The sequence below is a fragment of the Vanellus vanellus genome, assembly GCF_965231255.1.
Source record: "Vanellus vanellus genome assembly, chromosome: 4".
Taxonomy (NCBI): domain Eukaryota; kingdom Metazoa; phylum Chordata; class Aves; order Charadriiformes; family Charadriidae; genus Vanellus; species Vanellus vanellus.
This window is the reverse complement of record NC_138909.1, coordinates 26,668,703-26,696,063: the sequence shown is the minus strand read 5'-3', so window position 1 is coordinate 26,696,063 and position 27,361 is coordinate 26,668,703. Positions and strand designations below refer to the sequence as shown.

General features: G+C 38.1%; 1 protein-coding gene across 1 annotated transcript in view; it reads left to right on the top strand.

Moving 5' to 3' along the window:
• The first annotated feature begins 263 nt into the window (after positions 1–263).
• SEC24B (SEC24 homolog B, COPII coat complex component) overlaps positions 264–27,361 on the top strand; it is a 47,071-nt gene continuing 19,973 nt past the window's right edge. The window contains exons 1-7 of the mRNA XM_082482219.1: positions 264–404; positions 6,054–6,755; positions 13,101–13,286; positions 18,555–18,659; positions 23,128–23,208; positions 24,408–24,589; positions 26,107–26,291. Coding sequence (XP_082338345.1) covers positions 284–404; positions 6,054–6,755; positions 13,101–13,286; positions 18,555–18,659; positions 23,128–23,208; positions 24,408–24,589; positions 26,107–26,291 — 1,562 coding nt within the window. The 5' untranslated portion in view covers positions 264–283. The remainder of the gene's footprint in view (positions 405–6,053; positions 6,756–13,100; positions 13,287–18,554; positions 18,660–23,127; positions 23,209–24,407; positions 24,590–26,106; positions 26,292–27,361) is intronic.

Genomic DNA, 27,361 nt, shown 5'->3' with positions numbered 1-27,361 from the left:
AGGCGGGGCGCCCCGGCTTCCCTCAGGCCGGGCAGGGCGTGTGTCGCGGAGGGGCCGCCAGGGGGCGCTGTGGGCGGCGGCGTTAACGGCCGCTGGGCCGCGGCGGCGGGAGCGGCGCTCGGGCCCGCCTGCGCGCTCCTGCCCTCCCCGCTCCCGTGGGGCGGCCGCGGCCTTCCCCGCGCACACACGCCGGCGACCCCCGACGCCCGGCTGCGGTCGGGGCGGAGAAGAAGGAGGAAGAAGAGAAGCGGGCCGGAGTGAGGAGGAGCTGCTGCGAGAAGCCATGTCCGCGCCCGCCGGGCTGCCGCCGCGGCCCGCTGGTGCCGCCGCCGTTTACCCGGGCGGGCCCGGCGCCTCTCGGGAGGCCGCGGCCCCTCAGAGCGGCGCGCCTCGCTACCAGAACGGTGAGGGGGCCGGCGCCCCGCGCGGGGCCTAGCGCTGGCGGCCGCGGCGGCGGGGAGAGGCCGCCCGCGGGGTCCCCGGGGCGAGCGGCGCTGCTCCCTCGCTGGGGGCCCGGCGGGTGCCGGGTAGGGGGGTGGGGTGGCGCTGGCTTTTCCCTCCTCCTGGGGGGGTGGCGGGAGGTGCGGGGTGCCCAGGCGGCCGCTGTGGGGGGCGGCGCGGGCGCGGGTCCGGCGGAGGGCCCGGTGGGCCGCGGCGGAGCCGGCGCCTAAGGAAGCCCTTTACCCTGTAAGGCAGCACCCCTAGGGGAAAGGGGCGTCCCGCCCCGGGGCCCCCGCCGCGGTGTGCGGAGTTAACTTTAAAGAAGGGACAGCCTCTCCCGGCCTCACTAACCGGGGGGGAGGCGGGGGAGGTGTGTCTCCGCTTCTTTCCCTCTTCGCGAATTGGGATCTGCTCGGTGTTGTGGCGCCTGCTTTGTGGCGTTCCGGGAATGCTCTGGAGGCCGAGGCACCTCCAGGCCTCGGCTCTGGGAGTGTGGGCAGAGAACCACGTATTGTAGATGGGAGTACTTGCTTCACGACCGTTTATGATCGTAAAAGTAGTAGGTGGGTTCATGCAGCTGGATATTGGATTTTGAGTTGAATAAACAAGGTTGGACGCCTGAAATTTGGGTCACTGAAAACCAAAGGTAAAATAGTTCAAAGTCACAAAATACGGACTTGCTCTTCAGATGGAGAGGTACTGAGACTAGCTGTGCTATGAATTAAAATAATTAGCATGCAGTTCCTCATTTTTAAATTGGTGCGCTATAAAATCAGTTCTTTATTAATACACCTAATTAACTTTTCAGAATGCCTGTATGATCTTCATCCCCATCTAATGATGGTTTGGCATCTAATTTGGGCCTCTTGCTTACGTAGAGTTTTAACTCCTACTGTTAAACTCTATATTTTATAGTCAGGCTGTTTTGTACACAGGCGTTTTTTGTGCACGTATCAGTATGCATGGTAACGACCTACAAAGTTTTTTACTCATGAGTGTTTCTCATGTCCAAAGGGGTAGTTAGGCAGCAAGCACTTTCGTGCCTATAAATTAGGTTTTGAGTCAGTTTGCAGATAATGCAGGAGTCACTGAAGTGAATGAAAAGGAAGGTAACTGATGGTAGATTTTAAGGAGATGCTAATGCCTCGGACGTGTCCCAACTTTAGTATTATAATGCTGAGTTTGTCAAAATTATTCAGAAAATGCTAACTTATACGGCTTTTTGTTAAAAACATGTCATTATCAGGACACAGCTACTACAGCATCAATAACCTGGAAGTGTGTTTCACAGAAATAAGTAGAAACTGACATCATACGTTATCCTTGTGTTTTTAACTGAACGAAACAGTAATTTTAAAGAGCCATTGTTACTATTTGTTATTTTAATTAACTCTGTGTTGCTGCTAATATTCTTAAAAACGGCTTGTTTATAACCTTGTAGTAGACCATTTAGTTTCTGCAAAACAGTTTTTCTTTAATTCTAAAAAATTTATGCACTGTTTCAATAATAGTCTTGAATTTTTATTGTATAACTTGCTAACTATTCAATTTAATTTCGGCTTCTATGTTCCTTAAGATATGTATTGTGTATTTGATGTGTATTTGATGATTTGTAGGCAAGAACTCTGAATTTGTCATTTTGTGTCATCTAGCAATAGCATTCCAGAATTTTTTTATTAGTGTGTCTGTCTTTACTAATCTTCTGAAGTTATAACACAGGATTTGAGACAGCTACTTATTTTTTTTTTTCTTAAATTGTAATAGGAGTGGAGTAGAGGGGAATAGTAGCAGAAAAAAGACTGTACAGGAAATTCCCATTCTGTCCAATAGAAACCAAAATTCACAAAGATTATCATTGCTTTTAAAATCTGATTTTATGTCAGTATAATAGAGTTTAAATGTAAGATACTTAAGTGAATACAACTATTTCTGATTAGTTGAAAGAAAACACAAGTGCATCCTTTCAGATGTTTAGAGCGCTCTGTGTTTTGATTTTATAAAATGTGGATTTTTCAGGTAAAACTGAAATTACTGGGGTCTGATGAAAGGGGCTGTTTCTTGCAGAACACAAGCAACCTGTTAGATGTACAGTAATATTAAAAAGGAAGTTCAGCTTTGGTTTTGATAAATTTTGCCCAGTCCAATCACTAAGTCCATTTGAGACCCTTGGAGACTTTAGCTTTAGTAAAACTTAGGGTGTGGGTTTTTTTTTTAAATAAACTTATTGTTTGTATTTTATTATATTTTTTCTTCTCTCTTGCAGTGTTCTCAGTTTGATCCTATACTGAAATTAAGTGTTAAAAAAGCCTTTGTTTGGGGTGGTGTTCATAAGTCTGGGGCTTTAAAATATAATTCTTCTGAATAACTTCTTGCAAGTTCGGGGCAGTTTTATTGCAGTAGTCTTACAGGTGGCTTTGTATCTAAGTTGAAAATTACCTGTTTCCTAATTTCGGCATAATAAAATGTTGCTTGTTTCGTCAGTACTGAAAGATGATGTATTTTTCCAGTGGTGGTGGAGGACTTCAGTGCTAGCAATTTAATGTATTGAAATGTAATGCTGAGAGGGTAATTGTATCAAATCCCAATGTTTCTCCAGAAGACTTTTGTCTAGTGTTTTCTACAACTGGTTTGTAAGACTACCGTAGGTATCTCTACTAGCATTTCAGGACCATAATTTTCACTATGATGTTTTTTAGCCTTGTTTTCCATCCATTCTCAGACTTTGTATCTTTTTGGATAGTTTCATTAAATTTGATAAAGAGGATAGAGGTCTGAAAGATAAAAAAATCCCTGAATATTTTGTGAAAATGGGAAGCTGGATAAATGAAGGAGCTAGATATTCATTCCATGACTCAGCTGTTGTGAGAGCTCAGCAGTGGTTTGATTTGCTGGCTTGTTTGCTGACAATTAAGGGCACACAGAGCTTATCCCCACCCAGCCAGCAAGGGGTACATGAGGGAGCTGTGGTGTGTAAAGGGATGTTAAAAGTTACAGAAAACTAACAGGTGTTCTTGGCTGGAAAGGAACATGGTGGTGTAGGATGCGTAGGGTACGCTGCGGATGGCTAAATTATTCAGGTGAGAGAATGCATGGACATAAAAATCCAAACAAATGTGATACTAGCAAACAAATCTTTACACATTCACGTAGTGGTGTAGTCATAGTGGTGCTTTCTTTTTTTTTTTTTTTGGGGGTGGCTTTCCCACTGCCCCTTAAAAAGTGATAAGGCTTTTGGGATTCATCTGTTAATGACTCTGTAGTTATGCTTTGTAATGTTATAAAGTATTAATTTGTAGAAGGAGAGGTTCACTGCTTTCATTATAGAGATGGTGTTTTAGCAGTACACATTCTCTGTGCAGCTGAGGTTTTCAACTCTTCTCGTGGAGTTTTTTTTTTTTTTTGAAAGACATTTGTCAGGTGTTTTGGAAGGAAGGTAGAGTACTCGAGACATCAGGAGAGATTGTGCAATTAACCAGGTTTCAAAAAGACACTGAAGATTTACCCAGATTTCCAGTGTTGAAAACTGTCCAATTATCTAGTCATTAGGAGCTTCAGCTAATTGCAGCACAAAAATTACTTTCTACTCACGTTCATTATAATCAAATAGACAAAAAGCTTACTTCAGATAATGGGAATAATCTTTCATCTGTTATTGTAAAAATTGCTTTTAAAGGACCAGGAATTTGAAATCAAAAATATAATCTCTCTCTTTGTTTATGGTGTGTGTTTTCAAACCAGAGCTAGATACTGCAAGACTTTGTAGTAGATGATTTGATATGCAACCTTTTATTTAAAAGTCAGGTGCTCCTAAACCAGTTTCTAAATTATACCTGCTCAGTTAGTTTATTCTGCATATTTCAGTAGAACAAATGCACAGACACTTCAGAGAAAACTTTTTTTTTTTTGCCATCTTAAGTGATACAAATGCTTAAAACAATAAGTCTTGAGAGACATAAGTTAGCGATGTATGTTTGAATTTGTTCTTTCAGACTTTAAAAAAGCTGGATGAAAGTCTGCCAGAGTTCACATAGCTGTTAATGACTTGCTAACTCAAAATAACTTTCCTTGAAAGGAGAATACACTACAGAGCTTTGTGAAGCAGCTCCCACTTTTTCAAGAAAACAGTTAATCAGAAGCATAGTTACATATTCTCCTCAAAACTCAGAATGTAATTTATATTTTTTAAGCTCCTTGTGCTTTCTTCCAAAGTGCCTTTCTGTCTTTTGACCCAGCAGTCCAAGCCACTGTTGTTCATTTTTTAGCTCCTTTCTCTTCTACTCAACTTTCTGGATCATCAGTTGTGAAAAGGTGTTTTTAATTTTATTAGAAAGCAATTCTGTATGTTCCTTGCTTACAAGATTCTGTTAACAAATTCATTATTAAAGTTGCTTTTCAAGTTAATCCTAGAACATCTGGGTGTTGCTTTGGTAACAGTGATTTTTCAAAATTTGTAGGCAACAGAAATAATACGTTTTGTAATCACTGTAAAGGGAGGAAATCAACAATTTATTATTGTCACAGTGACTGTTTAAATTTCTGACTGGCCCAGTGCTGTGCTTGTGTTTCTGTTCACCAAGGGTTGGGAAATAACACCATAGTCATTCAGCATGACATAAGCAGTAGGGTGTGGTAATTTTAAGCAAGGAAGTTATCCAGGGAAATGCATTTGTGGTTCACTAGAAAATTAAAATAGGGTTCAGGAAAAGAACTTGAGGAAAAACTTTCAGATTTACCATTGATCGGTTGGCATTGAAAAAAATAGTTTGGACATAATTAACATTTGGTCTCTAGCAGCTAAACAAGTACTTGTTTGACCCTTGCTGGACCAATATGTAGTTAACAATATGTAATTAAGCCAGTTGCAGTGACAGTAGAGGTTAGTTTCTCTGATATCAATATCTTCTATACCTGATATAAGTATCAGGCAGTAAACAGAAATTAAGTGCCTTGTAAGATACTCTGTAGTTTCATAAAAATGTCACTTTTCATAAAAGCATAATACAAAAGAACATAGAAGACAAAAATATCTGCCCTGCAACACTTTATCTCAGTCACCATCTTGAGGATTTGTAAAGAGGGGTATTTACATTTTTATTTATCAACGTACTGGCAGGGGGGTTGGACTAGATGATCTCCAGAGGTCCCTTCCAACCCTGACTATTCTGTGATTCTGTACTGGTTTGACTACAGCTTTTTATTTTCTGTATTCAGTCAGTTTCTTTAAGGCATACTGTTGTATTCAGACACCTAGAAACATCAGTTTGGTGCTTACTGTTGCTCACTATTTGTTTAAATATTAACCTCCTAAAAACTCTTAAAAACATAAAAAGTACAAATGTGAGGCACACAGTCTTGTCATGGAAACTTCTGTTGATAATGGAAGCAGTCCATTTTTCTGCTACTTCCATGTGTGTTTGCAAATTACTTCGAATGTTGTGTTTTGCATGCATTATAGTCGGTTTGTTCTCTTTCTGATGATGGAAATTTACCTCAAAAATAGTGACAGAAAACAAGAGGAAACTAGTTTTTTGTTAATTAGAGTAAGCACAGAGTCCATTGGCACTACTAGCAGGCGCACCTTTAATGCATGTGACATTTTCTCTTTGTTTCAGGTCCTGTGCAGAGTCTGCAGTTCCCCTCTGGCTATGGCTCGCATCCTCCAAACTATAGTGTGCCCTCAGGACACTATTCCCAAGTGCCCAATAAAGCTGCTGCTTCACATGTGGATAATCAGTATAGAGCCAGTTACTACCCTACTTACTATTCAGCACCAGCACAAAATGTTATGACACCTTCTGTGGGTACCAATGTGTTGAATACACAGGAATCACAGCAGTTGTACAACAAAACTTCTCCCCATACAGTGGGGCTGGCTGACGGACCTATTCAAGGAGCAATATCATCTGCGTCCTACTTGCATACGAGTGCTCAGCAGTCATATTCAGCATTTGGTAATCACTACAGCACTTCTGTCAGCTCTTCAGTTGCATCTCAGGGATTTCCCCTTAATTCTGATCACTACACCATGCCCGTGGTTTCTAGTGCCATGTATCCTAATGTTTCCTATCCTGCGGCTGCTGGCAATGTGTATGGGCAGGCATTTACCTCTCAGAGCCTACCTGCTGTTGGACAGCTCAAAGAGACAAATACATTTTCTAGCCAGAGTACACCAGTACCTCATTCACTTCAACAGCATGTTCCCGTGGGATATAATTCAACATTATCAACTATTTCATCTGCTCGGTCTGTTCAAGACAACCTCAGCAGGAATCTCACTGGATCAGTTGCTAAAGCAAACAACCAAATAAATACAGGTATGGTATTATTTGAAGGTTAGTGAACTTCCAGATGTGTCTGGGAAACATCAGAAATCATGCGCTCTTGTTGATTTGTACTTGTTCACTATATGAAATTCTGTGTCGTAATTTTGAGTTCTGTCCTTATTCATTCTTGAAGCCTCTCTCATTCGGTTACCACAGTCCTTACAATAGCAGCTAATCATGTCACTGACGTGTTTCTATTAAGAGATACAGAAAAAGATGCTATTTGGGGGATATTTTTAGTTTATTGAGGTTTTTTTCATGTTAGTTCAGAAAAAGTAGAGCCTACATGGGTCTGCCGGCAATTGTTTTTGTTTTTTTTTAATTATTTTTTGGTAAGCATTTGAACGAGAGTGCAATTTTGGTGGTTTTAGCTGCTTTTTGTAAGCAACAACTTCATGTTTTTAGTGTGGATGTAGCTATAGAGAATGAAGTTGTAAAGCTGCCAGTTGGGGGCGAAAATACTTAGTCCATGCAAGTAGCTGCAGCTTCTGCTTCATGCGAAAACTGAGCACAAGTTCATAGGCTAGGCAATACTTGGTAGGAAGAATGGAAGAGATTAGAGATGTGGGAATGCCTCTACATTGAAACACAACATTGGAATTGGTTTAGGAGTCCTTGTAGCAGAGGTTTTCTAAGACCAAGGAACATGGTTTTGATGATGGTAAAGATTTGCCTGGGAAAAACATCTAAGTTTGAATCAAGCTCATCCAGTCTATACCAACTACTGTACTTGCTACTGTTTGATATCTTTGTTCGTGACATGGATGTTGGGATTGAGTCTACCCTCAGCACATTTGCTGATGACACCAAGTTGCGTGGAGCTGTCGACACGTAGGAGGGAAGGGATGCCACCCAGAGGAATCTGGACAGGCTTGAGAAGTAGGCCCATGTGAACCACACGAAGTTCAACAAGGCCAAATACAAGGTACTACATGTAGGTCAGGGCAATGCCATGCACAAACACAGGCTGGATGGAGAATAGATCGAGGGCAGCCCTGAGGAGAGGGATTTGGGGGTGTTGGTGGATGAGAAGTTCAACAAGAGCCAGCAATGTGTGCTCACAGCCCACAAAGCCATCCACATCCTGGGCTGCATCAAAAGAAGCATGGACAGCAGGTCAAGGGAGGTGACTCTGCCCCTCTACTCCACTCTCGTGAGACTCCACCTGGAGTACTGTGTCCAGCTCTGGAGCCCCCAACGTAAGAAGAACATGGACCTGTTGGAGCAGGTCCAGAGGAGGGCCACAAAGATGATCAGAGGGCTGGAGCACCCCTCCTGTGAAGACAGGCTGAGGCAGTTGGGGTTGTTCAGCCTGGAGAAGAGAAGACCCTGGGAAGACCTTATAGCGGCTTTCCAGTACCTGAAGGGGGCCTACAAGAAAGCTGGAGAGGGACTTTTTACAAGGGCATGTAGTGATAGGATGAGGGGTAATGGCTTCAAATTGGAAGAGCCAGATACTGATTTGGATTAGGTATTAGGAAGAAATTCTTTACTGTGAGGGTGGTGAGGCACTGGAACAGGTTGCCCAGGGAAGTTGTGGAAGCTCAGTCCCTGGAGGTGTTCAAGGCCAGGTTGGATGGGGCTTTGAGCAGCCTGGTCTGGTGGGAGGTGTCCCTGCCCGTGACAGAGGGGTTGGAACTAGATGATCTTCAAGGTCCCTTCCAACCTAAACAATTCTGTGATATGAAAACATCTTGTTTGTTCAGTCTGCTAGTGTTCTATTTACAAAAGTTTTTAATTTAAATGCCTGTTAATTTTGTTTCTTTTGAGGGCATCTTGAAATGTACTATTGTTCATAACAATATTTTTTACAAGGAACAGCTGTTTTAAAGGTGAAACAGTGGAGCTGACCAGACCATGTAGGGCCATATGAACAATGGATAGTCTTATTTCTGAACCATTCAGTGCTCTTTTTAAGAGAGTGAGTTAATATATGGCCTCAAGAAAAAGTAGTAATATTATGCTTGAATTTCAAAGAGCTGATGATAGAACTGGCTCTGGTAGTGGTCTGTAATAGGTACACACTTTACAGTTAAGAAAATAAACACTGATCCACTGTTTCTGTTACACTTGAGTAATATTGCAGTACTTGGTTTGTTTGCCAGACTGTAGGCATAATTACTTAAACCACATTCCAGCTCTTCCTGAGCTTGTAGAGCCGCTGAGATAAGCATGCCCTGTGCTTCCTTACACAGTGGACTCGATTGTGGAACTGTTTTTTCTGGAGAACAACTTTTTTCTCTTCCTTCTGAATCCTAGTTCAACCTCAGCATACAAATGATTCTGTACTTACTGACTGGGAAAGAGCAAATAAAGGTAGCAATCAGTAGCTAGGCCGAAGAAAGAGCCAGGCTGTTTTATTACTGAATTCTAAAGACTGAAACCATTTTTAAAGTCTAGCGCTAAACAGACTGACTGCAATAATACCTGACCGTTTTCTAGTCTACATGTTTTGCTAAAATATATTAAAAATTCAACTGCTAAAACACCTGGTTAATAAAAGATGGAAAGTCATTGTTTGGTCCTGGCATAATTGATTTACTTTTTGGGACACTGATATGCTTTCTGAATTTCGCAGTGCAGCCTTATTGTTCTCAGATGGAATAATTTCATATATAGTATTCTAATTGTTTGCAGCCTTTAAAAAAAGGAGTTGGATCTTGATTTTTTTTTTTTTTTTTTTTTTTTGCTATTTCTTGTACATCCTTAGAAAGTGTCTGAGTACAACACACAAGGAATTTAAGGAAATGAATGATTCATAAGAAGGAATTTTTCTGAATATTCCATACTCCCTACTGTTCTCCAGGAAGCAAATGATGATGGAAAAAGGTTGCAGTCTGTTCTGTGCATAGTTTTTAGCAAAATTGCTTGGAAAAATAAAATAAGATATACAGAAATTCCCAAGTGTGCTGTCTGTGACTGTTCATGTAAAGAAATTTTGATACTGGATCCTACTATTCCGAGTGCCAGTAAGACAGTTTGCTGTCATTGCTGCTGTGCTGTGAAAGAAGACCCCTCACAATCCTTAAATTATGAATAAGCCAACCTTGAGAAGTCTGTCATGCAGGATACTACTGTCTTAATGTATTTTTCAGTAGCAGTTTTGTGCGGTCAGTGAATGCTGAGAGCTCTCAGTGATGAAAACATTGTTTATGTAGAAGAATGCCATGTTTTTAATAAAACGTGTGTGTTTAAACAGGACTTACTTAAGAAACACCGTGGCATAAGCTTTTCAGAAGTTTGGTGATTTCTCCTTGAATCAGAAAAGTTCTAAGACTTGGACTTACAATGGTATTTTTAAATAAACCAATTTGTGTAGGGCCTTGGAAGGCCCCCAAAATGCTGAATCTATTAAAATCAACCCCCTGAGCTGTTGTATGTCACGTACTGAGGACGCAGAACTGAAACAAAATGTTTTTCTAAAACTTTGGCAGCCACTGTCTGAAATCACTGAAGTATTTTCAGTGTAGCTTGCTGAAACTTCACTGGAAGAAATATATTTTAAGAGGCATCTTTTGCTGGAAGTTGACCTGTTTGGATGAATAGCAGACAGTGAGAATAATTTTCTTTGCTTTAGGAAGTATAAATAAAGTACAATACAAATATTAAATTTGAGGGTTTTCTGCTTGCTGGTTTAAACTAGTTTCATCTAGCAAAAATGCCCTCTTGTAGTTTTAAATTCTGTATTTCAGCTGACCAGTGTTGATATAAATCTGTCCGAAACCAGTGTTATGCTATGTAAATAACACGCTCTGTATTACTTAGGCTCTTTGTCTTTCTAGGTCAGTAGCTTTCCTTAATGTTTTTCCACCTTCTTTGAGTTGAAATCTGTGCACTCTGATTTTTCTTGGTGCTTTCCAGTCAGTGCAAATGTCAACCAGAATGCCAGGATTTTACTGGACTCCCTCCTGCTTCCACGAGGAGTGAGATAGAGAACTCCTCCTGTGGGTATATGGTATGGGTTTCTTTGCTTCTGGATCTTGTCTACTGTCCTGTAATCGTAGGCAGTCTGCTTGAGCAGGAGACGCTTTAATTTCTTTCTCTCATGCACATCCTTCTCCTTATGTCAGATCAGGATCTAAAGTCCTTGCTGTCCCAGTTCCATGGGAACGTAGGCTATAATCCTGCAAATCTGCTAATATAGGTGTGGTTGGAAAAAGAGGAAGGACTGCAGCCGCGATACAGAAAGTCAGGGAGATAGGATGTTGTTGAAAACCAAGCTGCAAGGAGGTGGTAAATCTCTCAGTAGAAATTGCATATTATGTTGGGGTGGCAGGAGCAGGAAATCAAGATCACAGCTGCAGCAACTCATTGTCACAGAGGAATTTCAGTACATCTTAAATTTTTTTTTTGCTAAAAACTATGCACAGAACAGTACTCGTTGTACTCTAAACTGGTGTTCAGTCCAGCTTTGTCCTGAGCTAAAATACACCACCCTAAATTGATTAGTACTTGTGTGACAGTGCAGTCTTCTCACTGGGCAGAGGAAAAAAAAATATTGATAGTGTAATACCGTGACCATAGATTTTTGCATGTGATGATGGTTACTAACAATGTATTTTTAAAGATTAACTTTGTCCAAGTGTTTCCTTTGGTCTCAGTTACTTCTGGCTTTAGAAAACTTTCTAGAGTCACCAAATAAGGTTTGTCACGTAATTTTGCAGGTTGGATTTTTTGTACAAAGAAAAAACTGTTGGTTTTTTTTGTTGCTCAGAGTTTAAAAATGTTTTCTTACAATACGTGTAAAAGATCCATGTAATTTTGAAGGATATTTTGGATAACTTCTGTTTGAGAGTAGATAATAGTACTTGGCAGGAAGGTATTGCATCCTTCGGCTTATCCGGGTGTAAATTAGTTTTGGCTTTGAACATGTGACACTGTGACATTGTAGCATTTAGCAGGCTCTACAGCAGTTCTTGATGCTGCAAGCATTGCTATATTGACTTGGAGTGTGGAAAACGCCGTAACCCCATAAACAGTGCTCTGCTATAAAACCTGAGTAAGCACACTAATGTCACAAAGAACTTCCCTTATTGTCTTGCGTATCTTGTTTGAGGAAGCTGTGTAGCTACAAGAACATTTCTGCTGACAGGTGCTGATGCTTCTGTGGGGAGTCTACAAGGTGTAATGTGTGGAAGCAGAGGTTATAGCAAGTACATTTCAATAGAAAATGCTGTGTGTATGTACTTTGGAGAAATACACATTTTAATTATTACACTTGTGAAAAAGCTGTATGTGTGCTCAACATTGTGTTTGGAAACTGCATAATAAATAAAAGTTCTATTAAGGTGGTGAAAATGTATGATGTTAATTTTAACGGTAAATTAGGTAAACAGAAGGAAACATTTTAAGCCTCTTCTTCCCCCTCTAAAGGAAGCCTCAACTCCCCCATAAAGTCCTTTCAGATATCAACTCCATTATTTAAGGAAAAGCCAGGGTCTGTATGAGCTACACTGCTGTATGTACAGAGGAAGCAAAATTAATATTACATGTGCATCCTCTAGTGAATTCTGTAACTTAAATAAGTACTCTACAAATACAAACAGTGAATTTTGTTGTTGCTTGATTTCTGTTTGTTTACTAAGTGGTGTTGGTCAAACCATTTCCTTCTATTCTTAACAGTGTGGTCTGTCAGGTTTTTTAGAAAGAATCATAATACTACGAATTTTTTCAATTTATAGACAAAGAGTGACCCTCTTCAAAGCTTTCTTAATTGAATTTATATTGTCCTTATCTGATAGGAATTTCAACTGGACTGTGTTAAATCTCTCAAAGCACTAATCTGACTTTTTTAAGCAGATTATATCTAGTCCAGATGTTTAAAACTCATCAGAAGTTCTACAGAATACTCAGGGTTGATTGAAACAGATTGCTTGGAATATGGGTCTCATAATTGAGTACCAAAATTGCAAAGTGCCAGCCCTGTGAGGGAGGCAGAATGCTGGTCTACTACACAGCTGACTTTCAGGTTTCCTGCCTGTGGAAGGAATATTAAGAGGGAGCTATTCCACATGGACTGCGTTCCTCCTGTGAAAGCATGGAGTTGTGGAGATGGATCAAAAATGGATCAATTTAGCTTCTGCTTAGTCTTGATCTTATGTCATGCTTTCCTTTTTGCTGTTAGTTGTCAGTGTGATTTGTTCAGTTTTAGTGGAGTTTTAACGTTATAGGTATTTATTTTAAAAAAACAACTTTTCAATATATACTTGGAAAGCATCTCTCTGAAGTACTGTATTGTTTTTGTAATTATTGTGAAATCAACTGTGATTGCTTGCATTGTGTAACTGTCTGTGCAACTAGAAGCAACGCATTCCTGCTTTCTGCTGTTGTTTTCAGGTGGCGTTGATTCTTCACAGCCTGTGCACTCTGTGAGCGAGAGCATTCCGTTTACCAAGCCTGGGGCTGGAACATCTGCTTCCTCTGCTGTGATCTCGTCAGTAAGGACACCTGCTCCAAGCCTTTCTTCACAGCCACGATCTTCACCTTCTGTTACACAGTCACCAGAGTCGGCCCTTCAGGAAGGTACTAAAAGGGAATGGGAAGTTGCAATACAGACTTCTGCTCTGTTCCACATGTGGACATGAATGCTGGAAGCTTTATTGCTGCTCTTCGGCATTTGCCTGACTGGAGTATACCTCTTGCATCTCATCAGGCTCCCCGAGTGCTCTTGTTTTATACCACCTTACTCCTAGCTTCTCTTAGATTCTCTTTGATTTCCTTGGGCCATATGTCATCTTTGGCTTGTTTATCTTGTTGGCAGTCTTACATGTCTCTCTCTCAAAAAGCCCTTCTTTTAGTTCCCTTATTCTTCTAAAAAGCTGCTTACAATTTTAACTTTTTGGAAGAAGGTCTTTTGTAATCAGTCTGTATTGAAAAATCAGGTGTAAACTAGCAATCTGCTAGTGCTAGCACTGGGAAACAGAGCAAGTTTGAGTATTAAATTAAAACTGATAGAATTGTTTTCTTATGTCCTAGCTGTAAGCTCCTCTGGAAAGCTGCTGTATAAGCTTCCTATTCTGATGTAGGTAGCCTCTTGACCGAGAATCGGTTGGATCTTGAGCCTTCTTCAGCCATGCTAATTCTGCCCTGATGTTTTGACTTGCCTCTTGACTGTTACATGTTTCTGTTTCTAGTATTCCAAATCTAATTTATCACACTGATTTTTTTTTTTTTTTTTTTTTTTTACTGTTTTCTCTCGGTGTTTTCAGGATTTAAAATTCTTATGGAAAAAGAACTCAATGTGTGAGGTAGAAGTAGGCATTAATTTTGTCCAGAACAATGTGATATGTCTAGTGTTCAAAATAATTCTCAAAAGCATGGTGTGTGACTGTCACAGCATGTTTTTTATTCTTAAATTTCAAAGTCCTCTGACGCGAATGTCCAAATTTCCCCTTTTCCTCCATTTCTTCCTTTTTCTGGTGGAGTGGAGAATGTAAAGAAATAACTTGTCTGTGAATCAGCTCTCTGTATCTTACAGGCAAAAAGATAATTCCTCACTGCTATAAAGTCCGATGTACAGTGTACCATTTTAAGGAAAATGATAAATCAATTTTTGGAACTGTTTGGTTCTTGCACAGTTTTATAGTTGGTTTTGGTACTGGGTAGAATTTGTAAGGTAGATGTGCATGCTAGAAAAAACTGTTGCTTCGTCTTCCAAAGAAATCACGTAACCATGTTTCTGGTGAGAAAAAGGGTTTTAGCTGTTTAACTGTGCTTGCCTTGATGTGCAATATATATGTTCTTGCAGTGATTCCTGTATAATGTGTGAATACTTGGTACATTACAATACAAATCACTGCCGTTGCTGCTGAACTCTTCATTAAATTCAAATACTTCCATATAAGTGAAGGTTAATGCAATATGTAGCTGAATGAGCACACTTTAACTATACATATGATAAAGATGAGTCATCAGGATTTTGTGTTGATCTAGTTGCATTTACATTAATATAATCAATAATAAATCCATGTACATGATACCACATATGTATGTTTCTATGTGTAGATGATATTTTTATGAGCTTTAGAAGACTTCAAGCTCTTCTCATTTAGTTTCATTTGAGTCTGAAATACATAATGTACTCTTGCAATAGCTTTTTATTGACAATTTAGTGTGATAAACTTATTTGTAGAAACTAACCTATTTTCAGTATTCGGTAGATGTGTTCTATTTGTCTTGGTTGTTAGAATTCCAAGTGTGTTTCTCATGCAGAGATTAAATGGACTGATTTTTTTCTTATTGTAGAGTAGTGTTGTTTATGTGAAGACATTCTGGAAGACCAGTTTGAATTAATTTTTAAAGTGGATTTCATCGTTTTAAGCTCCTATGTAGGCATTCCTATACAGAATTAAAATATTCTAATTGTTTACTTGGCTAACAGGATAAAAAAATCTTAAATATATTAAAGCCTATTTAATCTTACATCAATATCCATACAAATTTAATGCAGAGAAACTAATTTACTTGAAACTGGCATCTTAAATATGAACTTTGAGAATGTGTGTGCTGTCTGGATGTTATTTGTAGACTTCCTTAGGTTTTGTGTTGATGAGAGGAGCTGATGTGAAAATGAAAACAATTTAAAGCAAAGAGTTTAAAAATGGAGAAGAGGAGGGTTCATTATGTAAGAACTACTCTTTGTAATATTAAAGATCTTAATGCCATAGTAAATTCATTCAAAATGAGGGCTATGGGTGGAGAGCCAGTTAAAGAACTTCAGAATATAGTTTATTTTTGCATGTGGTTATTTAATTTTCATTTTTGGTGGGGCTTCCATCATGAAACTTAAGCTACATAAAATGTACGCTTTATGTTTTAAAGTCTTTCATGGTATGGGTGATTTTACTTAAAATACCTAAATAGTTGGTTTATTTCATAGGCAAATGAGTTCTTATTCCAGTTTCTCCTTTTATGTCCTCCCACCTACACTTCTAGGTGTCTGTAAAATAAAGTAGGATAAAGCCTTAGAGTGCAATACTATTATATTACAGACGCACTGGTAGCGGTGTTCACAAATTCCTTGGACTGGAAATTTCTAGCAACTTAAATTACGTGGATGCATTTTAAGCCTGACCTATAAAGCAATCTCACTCAAAACAGTGATTTCAAAATAAGCTTTTACAGTTTTAAGAGTGGGAGACTTTAACATTATTAGCAACTGTCTAAGAAATACTAAGTGGAACTGAGTTGTCACAACAGAAATCATGATTAGGCACATGGTGGCACTTGGAACTGCTGTCTTCAGCTGCCTAGTTCTGCCCTCAAGTTGCTTTCTCTCCTGTGCTGGCCTACTGGTGGCATTGCTGCACAGAATTGGAGGCTTCTTCACCTGAGAATGACTTTTTAAACTCGGTTATCTTTCAGCCAAATGAGTTCTCGGGTTGTTTTTGTGGCTGGGCAGTTGTGCTAGCACAACGCAGGAGGATCCTAAAGGCAGAAATTTGTAGTACTGCTGTCAATGAAAATAAAAAACCTATGCAAACTGCTAAGGCTGGCAAGAGTCAAACGAGCTCTGCTTCTAAAGGATTCACAGTGACATAGTTGATTCCTAAACTTCTGTGTCACTAACATATTTTTTAATCTCTTTTTCTGTATTCTTTCTGACCATATGCATCCTTTATGTATGTGATAAGTGACTGGAAAAGGGGGAGTTTTAGCAATGGAAGTTTGTTTGTTTTCCAAAAAACATTCCAAAGACTCGGAAGTAGCATTAGTAGAATCACTAATTCAGTCGTCTTCTCTCGTCTGCCCATGGTTGGAATTTTTGCATTGCCATGCCCTTTCCAGGTAGATTTACTTCTATCTGTGTACATGGTATTTGTTAGAGGACTGTCTTTGCACTGTTACACTGTGCCCATCTTCTTTTACCTTGTCTCTCTGTGTTACAGTGCATCTCTTCTTGTCATCCTGACTTTTTTTTCCCTTTTACTTGCACGTTAATTATTTTAAGTTGTTTTTTCTCTGTCACAGTAACGCAGTTGTTCTGTCTTCTTCCTCGGTAGCTCTCCCAGGCCTGAGAAAAGACATAGTCTCCTTGGCTGTAGTCTGGTTTTGAGCAGAGACTGTTTTTCTTGTGTCCTCCTTGTCAAGTGCATCCAGGAGCCTTTATATAAGATGGGACTATGGATCACTTGAGTTAGTCCTGTGTTTTAGCGGTATAAAGAAACTGAAGCATTTTACCTCCTCAGTTGCACTGGGGTTGACTTTTTTTGCCTTCATCATGTCTACTTGTATTGGGGAGAAACTTGATTGGAATTTTAGGAGTATTAATGCACTAGATAAAGTGAAATAATGTCAGTCTCTTCTTGTGCTAACCTCTGTATGAAAGCTCAGCTTCTCAAGAATGTTGCAATATGGTTTTGCTCTGTTTTCTTTTTACTTCCACTGTTTGAATAGATAGTCTTCACCTTGGTTCTGTTGCTTTGTTTTAAGTGAAATTGAAGTGGTCCTCTTCGGTTCATCTGCTAACTCATTTAAAAAAAAACATGGAACTAACAGTATTTTTAGCCCATAGTTTAAATAAAATAAAGGTTGTTATAGTTGCTTTAAGTTGTGGATGGGACAATTATTAATTACCATGCTGGTTTCAGGTTATGTGTAACACAACAGTTATGTAGTGGTTTATAGTGTTAAAACAAAGAACACTAATGGTGCCACAGTGCTTCTACAGGGAAAAAAATACCAAACTCTCGAAGAGTATGAAAAATGTTGAAGAGTTTTGAAGAATTAGGATATTTTCTTGCTATAGCAATCTGTTGGATTGCTAAGAGAGAAACAGTGTTCACTTGCATTTATTTCGGATATCTCTACCTGACTACAGGCGTGTTTAAAATCCTTGCTAACCCTTCCCTGTGACAAGAGAAAATTAAAATTTCCTGGAGGTGCTGAAATTGCATCAGTAATGAGTAATGTAGGATGTTAATTATAAGTCATTGCTGAATGCTTTATTCTGTTTTAAAGCAATATATGTATGCGTTGCTTGTGTGTATTGTTCATGTGTTTAGAAATTGAAAAAAAAAAAACCAAAACAAACACAGCAAAAAAAAATACCAAAAAACCCTACAGATTATGGTTTGGAGGTGACAGTGGTAACAGTTGTTGCGTTGTCACCGGATCTTAAATGTGGATAGTGTATTTAGGTGCTTAAATGTGGCCCTATGAGCCTGAATTTCAGCACTAATTTAAAAATAAGACTAACCAATTTTTGGGTTTACCTAGCTTAAATTTCACTGACTGTTGCTGAGGTATATGTTTGTACTCTCACGTATTGCAGCAGCAGTATATTTAATTTCTGACAGTGTTCAGAATTCCAATGTGAAGTATTCCTGCCTTAAAAGGGGCAGGCGTTCCAACCAAAAGTTTTATAATAATGTTTTCATAACACAGTCTGAATTTTCCTGGGAAGGAACTCATTTCTTTCTATATATTAACTTAATGAAAGTATTTCAGTGGACAAACTGATATTAAATACATAGGAAGTCTGTGTGTGTTTAACTTCCTGATATAAATGCACATAGACACACACAGATGTATATAAAATCTGCTGCTAACTTCCATGTGCTAATAATACTTTGCTAAACTAGCCCACTAAAACCTGCTTCTGGTGTACTGCTCCTATAGTTCGTGCTTGAACTATAGTTCTGTAGGTAGGGTTGTAGACTTAAATTTTTGCATGTTGGGATCTTCTCTAGAATGGCTAATTTCTCTCACATTGAATGCAATGATTTGTGACTTTCGTTTCTCATCTTTCCTGTCTGTCTGACTCTTATGTTTGTGCTTTCCACTTCACAGGCATGCAGTATGGTGGATATGTTAATAATCAAGCTAGCTCTGCACCAGCTCCCTTGTCATCAAGTTCAGATGATGAGGAAGAGGATGAGGAGGATGAGGAAGCAGGTTGGCTTTAGCTTTACACCAGTATCTTGTTCTCTTCCTACTGAAGTTTTGTTCCGTATTTCCATCCCCTGAAACTTTTTTTTACTTTAAGACAAAATATCACTCTGACTCATCATATATCAAGTTAACTAGAAATTTCCCGGCTATTTCTAGTGTAGTAAACAAAAAGGAGTTCAGTAGTGGTCAACAAACGGTTGGGGTTTTTTTTGTCATATTAATATCAGACGTTTTATGTATCTAACAAAGTCATATTCACAACTTGCAAGACTCCTGTTTTTCATACTTTAATTTGCAGTAGGTTTTAAACTCTTAACTGAAGCTGTAGAACTTAGAATGATAATTAAGCAACTACATGCCATTTGTATTGTTATATTAAACAGTGTATACCTTGTTTCTCATTTTACATATAGGGAACTCTTACAATTAAGGCAGTGAAGTAAATATTGAAAGGTGATAAGTGTGCTTTTTAAGACAGTAAATTAATCTGTGCTGCTTTTTTTTTCCTTCTAAGGTATGTCTATGGTCAGGCATATAGGTTCAGTTTTAACCTGCTTGCATTGTAGGGAACTTTAAAAGTTTGTTTACTTTTGGTTTTAAGCAGCAGTTTGTCAGGATTGATTGAAAGGTTATGTTCTTGGTTGCAAGGGTTCTGCCTGTATTCTGTCAGAATGGCCTGGTTTTGCAAGTTTGATGTTTCTCATCATCATAGTTTCTCGGTTGGTAACAAGGCAGAGAAAAATCAGTGCCATATAATTCTGAATTTTATCAAAATAATTAAATCGTAAAACCAGAATACTGTGGAAAATAGCTTAGTGTGCTCTTAATGATATCATGAAGAATGGAGCAAAACAATTATGAAATCCAGGTCATAATTAAGAACAGTGTGATGGGTTCATGTTATCATTTTGAATAACATTGATTCAACTTTTATGTTGAACTCTTTGTAGAACATGAGAAGAAAATAGTTGCTGTTACTTTTCCAAGGATGAAGGTATTTTCAGCCAAAGACACTTGTTGTTCCAGCCAGAGAAGGACAATATTTGGAGGGTACAATAGTATCAATATAGGTGATACTATTACCTCCACCCCTAGTGGACCACAAGTATTAGGATACTTTGCATATCCTGTGTAATTTTTGCTATTTCAGATTATTGGTTCCATTTCTTTACTTTCTTACCCTTTGTGTGATAATGCATTTGATCTTTCAACAGGCTTGAGTATTAGTATTAAGTTATGCATGGTGTAACTCTTGAATAACTCTTCTTTTTAAATCTAAGGATACTTCCTAATTTTAGATATCGGGGGGTTTTAATACTATGAGTATATTTAAACTTTACCAGCTAGAAAACTATTCCGAAGTTTGCTTTGCCTGTTGTGATGCAGTTGCTGTTTGAACTCTGCTTTCTAAAGAGTAGGCTAAAAGAGCCAGTAGAGCATTTTGGTTTTTTATTGCGGGGCTACCTACTGAATTTTCTGCAGATAATTCTTTGCCTAATCCCATGCCAAGGCTATATCAAAGAATATGCCAGATTTTAATTTTTTTTTAACAACCACAACCTTTGTCTCCTTCCTTTGTTCCCTATACCTACCAGAGACAAAGTTTTCATACTCCTTACCATTTTTCTCTCTCAAGTACTGTACTTCACTAAAGCCTGTAGCTTTTGAGCTATCATTGTATTTATATCTATCTTATGCAAAATAGTTGAAAGGGCACCCAGGTTCAATATGTAGGCTACCTGATTAATAAGCATCCTGTTTTATGCCCTGTCACCACAAGTTAATGTAAATCCTAAACAGATTCTGTAGACAAGTTTCTAGCACAGGCTGTGCCAGTGGTTTTATGAAAAATAGTTGTGGGACATCTGGTTGCTTATGTTTGTGTAGCTTCTCAATTTTTTTTATCACTCTTACAAGTTAAATCTTTAACTATGTTGCCAAAGAGTTCTTGAAAACTCTGAAAGCAAAAGTTATATAGGTAAAGCAATTACGTAATTGTAAAAGCATATTATAAGTATTACTTTTGTCTAAGCAGTGTTTTCTAATATTTTTTTTTCTTTATAAAACATTTTTCCTGTCTTCGTAATATGTTCTCTGGTCTGGTGCTTATTATGCTAAAGTAAAGTTTGACAGCTGTTATAGATTGATTTAAGCATAGGAAAACTGTTGTTTAATTTTGTGGAAGTTCTTATGTTTTTTATTGCTGGCAAAACTGTGAGATTTTCATGACACATGGGACCAGTTCAGAGTTTGAAGCTCCTTTTTGTCTGCAGGAAACCGTACAACTTGCTGGTTTTGAGTCAACTATTTGTTTTCCAGTAGAGAGTAGGACAGGGCACATTCTAATTCTTGTAGGCATTGGGACTCTGACAGTTGTCAAGAATGTGTTACAAAATTTGAAGGTTCTTTAGAAGCAAAGCAAAGACCTGAAGTGAAAGGTCTTCATTCAGTAAGTATATGGGATACTCAGTAATAGGATTCACTTTCTTATTTTAAGTTAGGCAGACCTTATTTGTGTTTTAAAATATCTAAGATTATACTTTTTGACTAGAACTTTTCTGTATGTCAGAAATGATGCGTAGATTTTTTTTTTGTAGTAGTAGTAGAAGCACAACTAAGTTGCATTATTTTTACTTAAACAGCATGCTTTTAAAAAGTATTCTTTCGTATATTTGTCGAATTGGTTTGTCTTAACTTTTCCAGCAGAGCTTGGAAAGTATATAGTATTTCTTGTTTGCAACTCACTGTATTGTCTTCGTAGTGAAAAGAGCAAACTCATTTTATGTGAAATTATATTATAGATGGATATGATTTTATGAATAGAATTTACCATTGAAAAAACTCTGTAAAGACCGACATAGTGGTTTAATCAGAAAACTTGAAGTAGTGTTTTATATGTTCACAACAGTGCTTATATACTCTTGGTATTTTTTTGAAATGCAGAACTAACTTCTGGTCAGATAAGAAAAACTTCTTGAAAATTCTTAAATCTTGATCTTGTTGACCTGATAAAAGTACATTTTCGCTTTTCTGTAGTAGGACTTACCAAACCTTTAAAAGCTGTGTTATTTCCACAGGGGACAAAATAATGAATCTTATTTCTTTCAGTTTCTAGAATAGAAAGATAAAATTTGGTAGGAAGGTGTTCTTTTATAAACTTGCGGGGGCGGGGGGAAGGGAAATTTACAGTGAAAAACAATCTGAAAGCTAACACTGTATGAGTTTCACAGTGTTAATACTTTATTTAGAATAAAATCTATTGTTAGTTTTGTGGGTTTTTTTGAATAGTTTTCCTGTTTCTTAGCTGAATGCTTTAAAGGCAAAATGCTCAAAAATAATCTATACAGTCATGATGTTGCCATGGTATTAATGTGTCCCAAGTGTCAGTGATATTGTTTCCACATGCAGGAGTCTCTTTACTTGGAAATCTCAATCGAAGGGGGATTAAACCTCAAATGTTCCACCATTGAAGTTCTCCCTTGAAATACTTTCAGCTTCGCAATGGGATGTGTGGTCGCATTGATCCTTCTGAGCAGAACAGTATTAATGAATCTCTTTTGAGTCTGTTCTGCCACAAAAAGTTATATATATAATTGTCTTTTCTGAATTCTTCAATATACTCATTCTTTTCTGTTGCACTTTGTGGCTTGGGGTGTTTTAAGGAGCAGTACATTTAATCTATTTGGTCCTTTTTCTTTGGGAATGTATGTGAAATGGCACTGGAAGAAATGTTTGAAACACATTTGTTTGCTGTGTTTTACAGTAAGCTATTCAGGATTTAAACATTAGGAGCCTCTTCAGTACTAACAACTACGTAGGTGCCCCTGTGCTTTTTCACTTTTAGCTACTTGTTGCTTTTACATAGTTACTTTTGGCTGTACCAGAAGTAACTGTTTATTCTGACTGAAGCTGAGACCTCTTGTCAGTGTTCAGTGGAAAATAGAAGCTTTACATTGAAATCAAAACAGGCTCTGAATTAAAACAACACAGAAAGGAGGAAAAAATTAAATACTTGTCAGTTTTGCTTGAAGGCAGGGATGGTGCATTATCACTCTGAAGACAATGGGAATCTTCTGTTTGCAGTTGTGAAGGAAGTCACGATAAACGCTATTTTAAAAATGTTATGCATAGCTTCAGTTGATGTAGTCTAGAAAGAACTATTAGTTTAATAGAAAAATATTAAACAACTTTTTTCATTGTTTTTGTCCTTTTCCCATTGATATCTCTCTTGCTATTTGTTGGGCATGTGCTTGCTTGTTTGTTTTTAATACCATGTTGATTGTTTATCTCTTACTCTCCCTCCTCTTTGCCTGGTAATAGCTTTCAGGTGTTAGGGCTGAAGTGGTGATTTTTTCCCAGTGTCTTTCTTGAAAGTTTCTTACCAAAGTTTTTAGGAAAAACTTTCAGTCTCTTATTTCTCAAAAATTTGCCATTTGTGAAGCACCTGACTTTAAATTATTTTCCTCCCCAGCAATTGATAGTTCCTCTACTACAAGCAGTGCATCTCCTGTTCTGAACAATTATGATGCCCTGGAAGGAGGTGGCTATCCAGGTAAGCAGTTTATCACATGTTAATTCTAAATGGATTGTTTAAAGATTTAAACGTTTACTGTTTATGGGTTTTTTTTTCTATATCTGGTGTTGTTTATGGTTAATTAACAAGTAGGTGAAAGGAAGTACCTATGAAAGGAGTGGGGGCAATCATCAGAGAGAACATACCTCGCTTTTTTAATCACTTTTCACAGTTTTAACACTGAAGTTGGAGTAACCATTTAATAAAACTTCCTTGTATCATAAGTCATACTTTCCATTGTAATATTGAGGGTAGTGCTGAAAGTATGCTCTGTGTGAAAGCAGGCATCTTTCTCTAGGTTATACTGTATGCCTGATTGTGTTGGCGTTAGTAGCTGATAATAGTTGACATGTCACTGAAGTTTAGAGAGGCCAATGATATCAGCTTGCAGAGATGCTTGGATCAGGTAATTTTCTTCTGTTTTTCTTCATTTAAAGAAAATGGCTGCTATTTTGCTTATTTTTATCTGTAAAAATATCAGGAGTGTCAGGTTTGTTCTAAATGAACCTACTAGCAGACTACCTCAGTCTTGAAATCTGTAGAGCTGTCATATTGAGCGCAAGTGGAAAAAATGCTGTTCAATGTAAGTATGTTAGCGGATACATAAACGATAATTGGATTAATTTGGTCTATGTGTTACTTTAAATTTGGCTTTTAAAAATAGTGGCACTAAACTGTGCTGTGGTGATATGCAGGAGGGATTTGTGTTACTTCAAGAAAAGCTCTGTGTCTACATTTAGAGAATAGTTCTGTCGCCTTAGCGATACGTTTTAACAGTATGCATAAGTGGTAGAGGAGAGACCAAGCATGAATGGTCTCTTTTGCAGTTTATATCAAGTGCAACTCTTGGAATAAGATGTGGATTTTATTTATTTTTTTATTATTATTATTATTCCGTTGAAATACTTCTTTTTAAGATACTTTTTGGGTTTTTTTGTAAAATAGCATTTTGTTAGTAGTTACACAAGTCTATGGTCATCTTCCCATGTATACCCCCTTTATCAGCATAATTGCAGTAATTTTCCTTGCTAATGTATTTGGTCAGTGCAGGTAAACAACTTGATGGATAATGCAAAAAATGGAAGTGGTGTTTGCTAAGCTTTTAGGGAGTTTACATTTAAATTAAGAAAAAACAGCAAGTATATTCAGTACCTGTGGGATTTCTTTTGTCCTTCCAGAGACACGTTCTGTGACTAGCAGTCCGGTTCCTGCTCCATCAGTCCCCCAAACATCAAAAGCTTCTAAGCCCTTTGGTTATGGATATCCAACACTGCAGCCTGGCTACCAAAATACAGCACCACCTACTCCTGTGCAGCCCAGTAATCCAGGACACCATCCTGGCTTCCAGCACTATCCACAGGTTTGTATGTTTAATTTAAAAGTTGATGGCGTAACTTATCTTAACTTCTCATTAGATATTATAGGATCTTCTTATTAGAAAGCTTTTGATTTAAAATATTAAGCCTATCTCCAAATAGGCTTAGCTTCACCACTTTGCTTCACCAGTTGTTAGCAGCATCCACAGTTTTAAGGTTTGGTGTTTCAAAGAGCTGTACTTTATTGATAGGAACCATGAAGAAGCATAATGAAGTACTTGATCAGCAAATATATGTTTGGTCAGAGCACTACTATGGGCAATGATCTCAAGCATCACCTTACGAGCAAGGCATGGGAGAGACTACAGATAAAAGAGCTTTGTAGAGCCTGTGCTGGGTGTGTGGTGGAGTAGGCTGCCCGCATCTGCTCTATTTTCATGGTAAAGAGAGCACCAAACACCCAAGAAGGTGTTTACAATCACCTGGCTCCTGTTGCACATGTGAGTCACTCAAGAACAGTGAAATCTGAAGAAGAGGCAGACGCTGAAGCAAAATATAAATGTTGAAGCAGTGCAGAGAAGTGTATGTGTGAAGGGGTGTAGAAAATGAAATGTACTGCTTTACAAACCCCACTCTCTGCAGTAAGACCCAGCTGGCAAATGTATTGAAGCTGCTGTTGTAGGTGATCAAAATTCCTTACTGATCTGAGTGTAATACCATAAGTTAGCATATCATATCCAGGAATGCTTTCACTGTTATGGACATAATGTAAAATGTGATCTGGAGGAAATATGTTGGTTTGGGTTTTGGGTTTTTTTTTTTTTTTAAGACTTAGCTTCATCTTCACTGTAATGTGAGATAGAGTTAGGCACTACAGCAGTACACAGTAAAAGAACAAAACCCAACATTTACAAGTTGCAGTAAGTGAAATTCTGGTTGGACATATAAGGAGAAAATTCATCAGAATGGGAGTGGGGAATCACTAGAGCAGATTCTGCTGTGACATCATCAGTCCTTTTCAATCAATTTTCAAAACTCAGCTGGACAATGCTATGAACAACCTGATCTAACTTTTTAAGTTAGCCTTGCCTTGAGCAGGGGGTTGGACTACCAGACTGCAAAGGTGCTTTCCAACCTAACCTTTTCTCCTTTTCTATGGTGTTTTGTTTTAATTTAACAATAAATATATACAAACAGTTTCTGTAACTTGGAAAAGTTACATTGTAACTTCTTTGAAGGGGGGGGGGAGGGAAGGAAATTGTCAGCTTTTCTAGTAACTTGTTTTCTTATGCCTGGAAAGCTTGAAGGATTACATGTGACTTCCAATGTTGATTTGTATCATGAATTTGAATTTTGTCCAATGATACGTATTAGGAAAGTATGTCACACTTGTCTTAGCATTTTTAAATTTCTACCATGCAACTTTCTTCTTGTTTGTTACTAACTACTGCTGTATCTTTTTTTAGTATGTCTGGAAGAATTGGGATAGCAAGAAGATTTAAGGTTGTTATTTAGACATGATTGTGTGTTCACCCATTTGCAATGCTCTTACTTTTTTCAGCAATATCCAGGTGTGAACCAGCTGTCCTCTTCCTTAGGAGGGTTAAGTCTACAGCATTCTCAGCAGCCGGAAAGCTTGAGACCAGTAAACCTTACACAAGATAGAAATATTTTGCCTGTATCTTCAGTTCCAGCACCTGTGCCTAACTTGAATTCTGATCTTAGGAAATTAAACTGCAGTCCAGAGTAAGTGTACTGTGTCTAGAGCAGCATCTTATGTTTTTCGTTGACTAATAATTATTTGAAGTGTCAAAAAATGTCTAAATTGACTCCAGGCTTTAAATCTTTGTGATGAGCTAATATAGCACCTTTCACTTGAAAATAAGTTTATCCTCTGCATCCTTACACAAATGTTGAAAGTGTCCTGCCATCAGAATACATTATATGCAGTGTGAGTGTAGCTCACTGATTAAAACATTAAGAAACCTGCTTAATCTCTGCCTTATTTTGTCTAAAAAAAAAAATAATCTATTAATAACCACCTTAATATTATGCAGTACATTTCATAGAATATTTTTGTAATATTGCATAGGATTTTTTCCAGAAAATTATGATGATCATGCCTAAATACACTGAATAAACTGTGAGTATATTTTACTGTGGTAATCTTGCAATCATGATGCATCCTTTCACCTGTAATTAACATTCAGTAGTATTATCTACTATCCCAAATCAAATGCAGCTAGGTACAACGGAAATTGCTCTCCCTTACAGATCTTAATAAAATTTCTTTGGGATTTAGAATTAATTGTGCAAAAGTAACTCAGCTTACTGCCCTAGTGACAATGCATGGTCCCACCAGAAAACAGAAATTGGAAAACTGGGTGTCTCAAAATCATTCTTAGGTGTTGAACATTTTGGACAGCAGTATTGGTGCATTGGGGGGGTTTACTGCCTTTTATTTAGCTTTAAGTCCATGTGAACATACACAAAAGAAAAGATTGTGACTCTCATATTTAAGATCCCTTTCTACTGCTTTCTTGTATAAATATTACTTTCTGAGAACTAGAAAATACTGTATTCCTTCTTTAGTTCCATCACCCAAAAAATCTCTGTAATGAATAAAAAATACATCACTTTACATGGAGTTTTGTACCTAAAAAAACAGTTTTATCTCTCTGTTGCAAGTTTGTTTTGGTATACTTGCATTGCGGAACTACTAAATTGCTAGTGGGGGAGTATTTTTGTTTGGTTTTTAGGAGGCTTTTTAAATCTCTTTGCTTTAATTTTGTTTATTAAATCAGCGTTGTAAAATG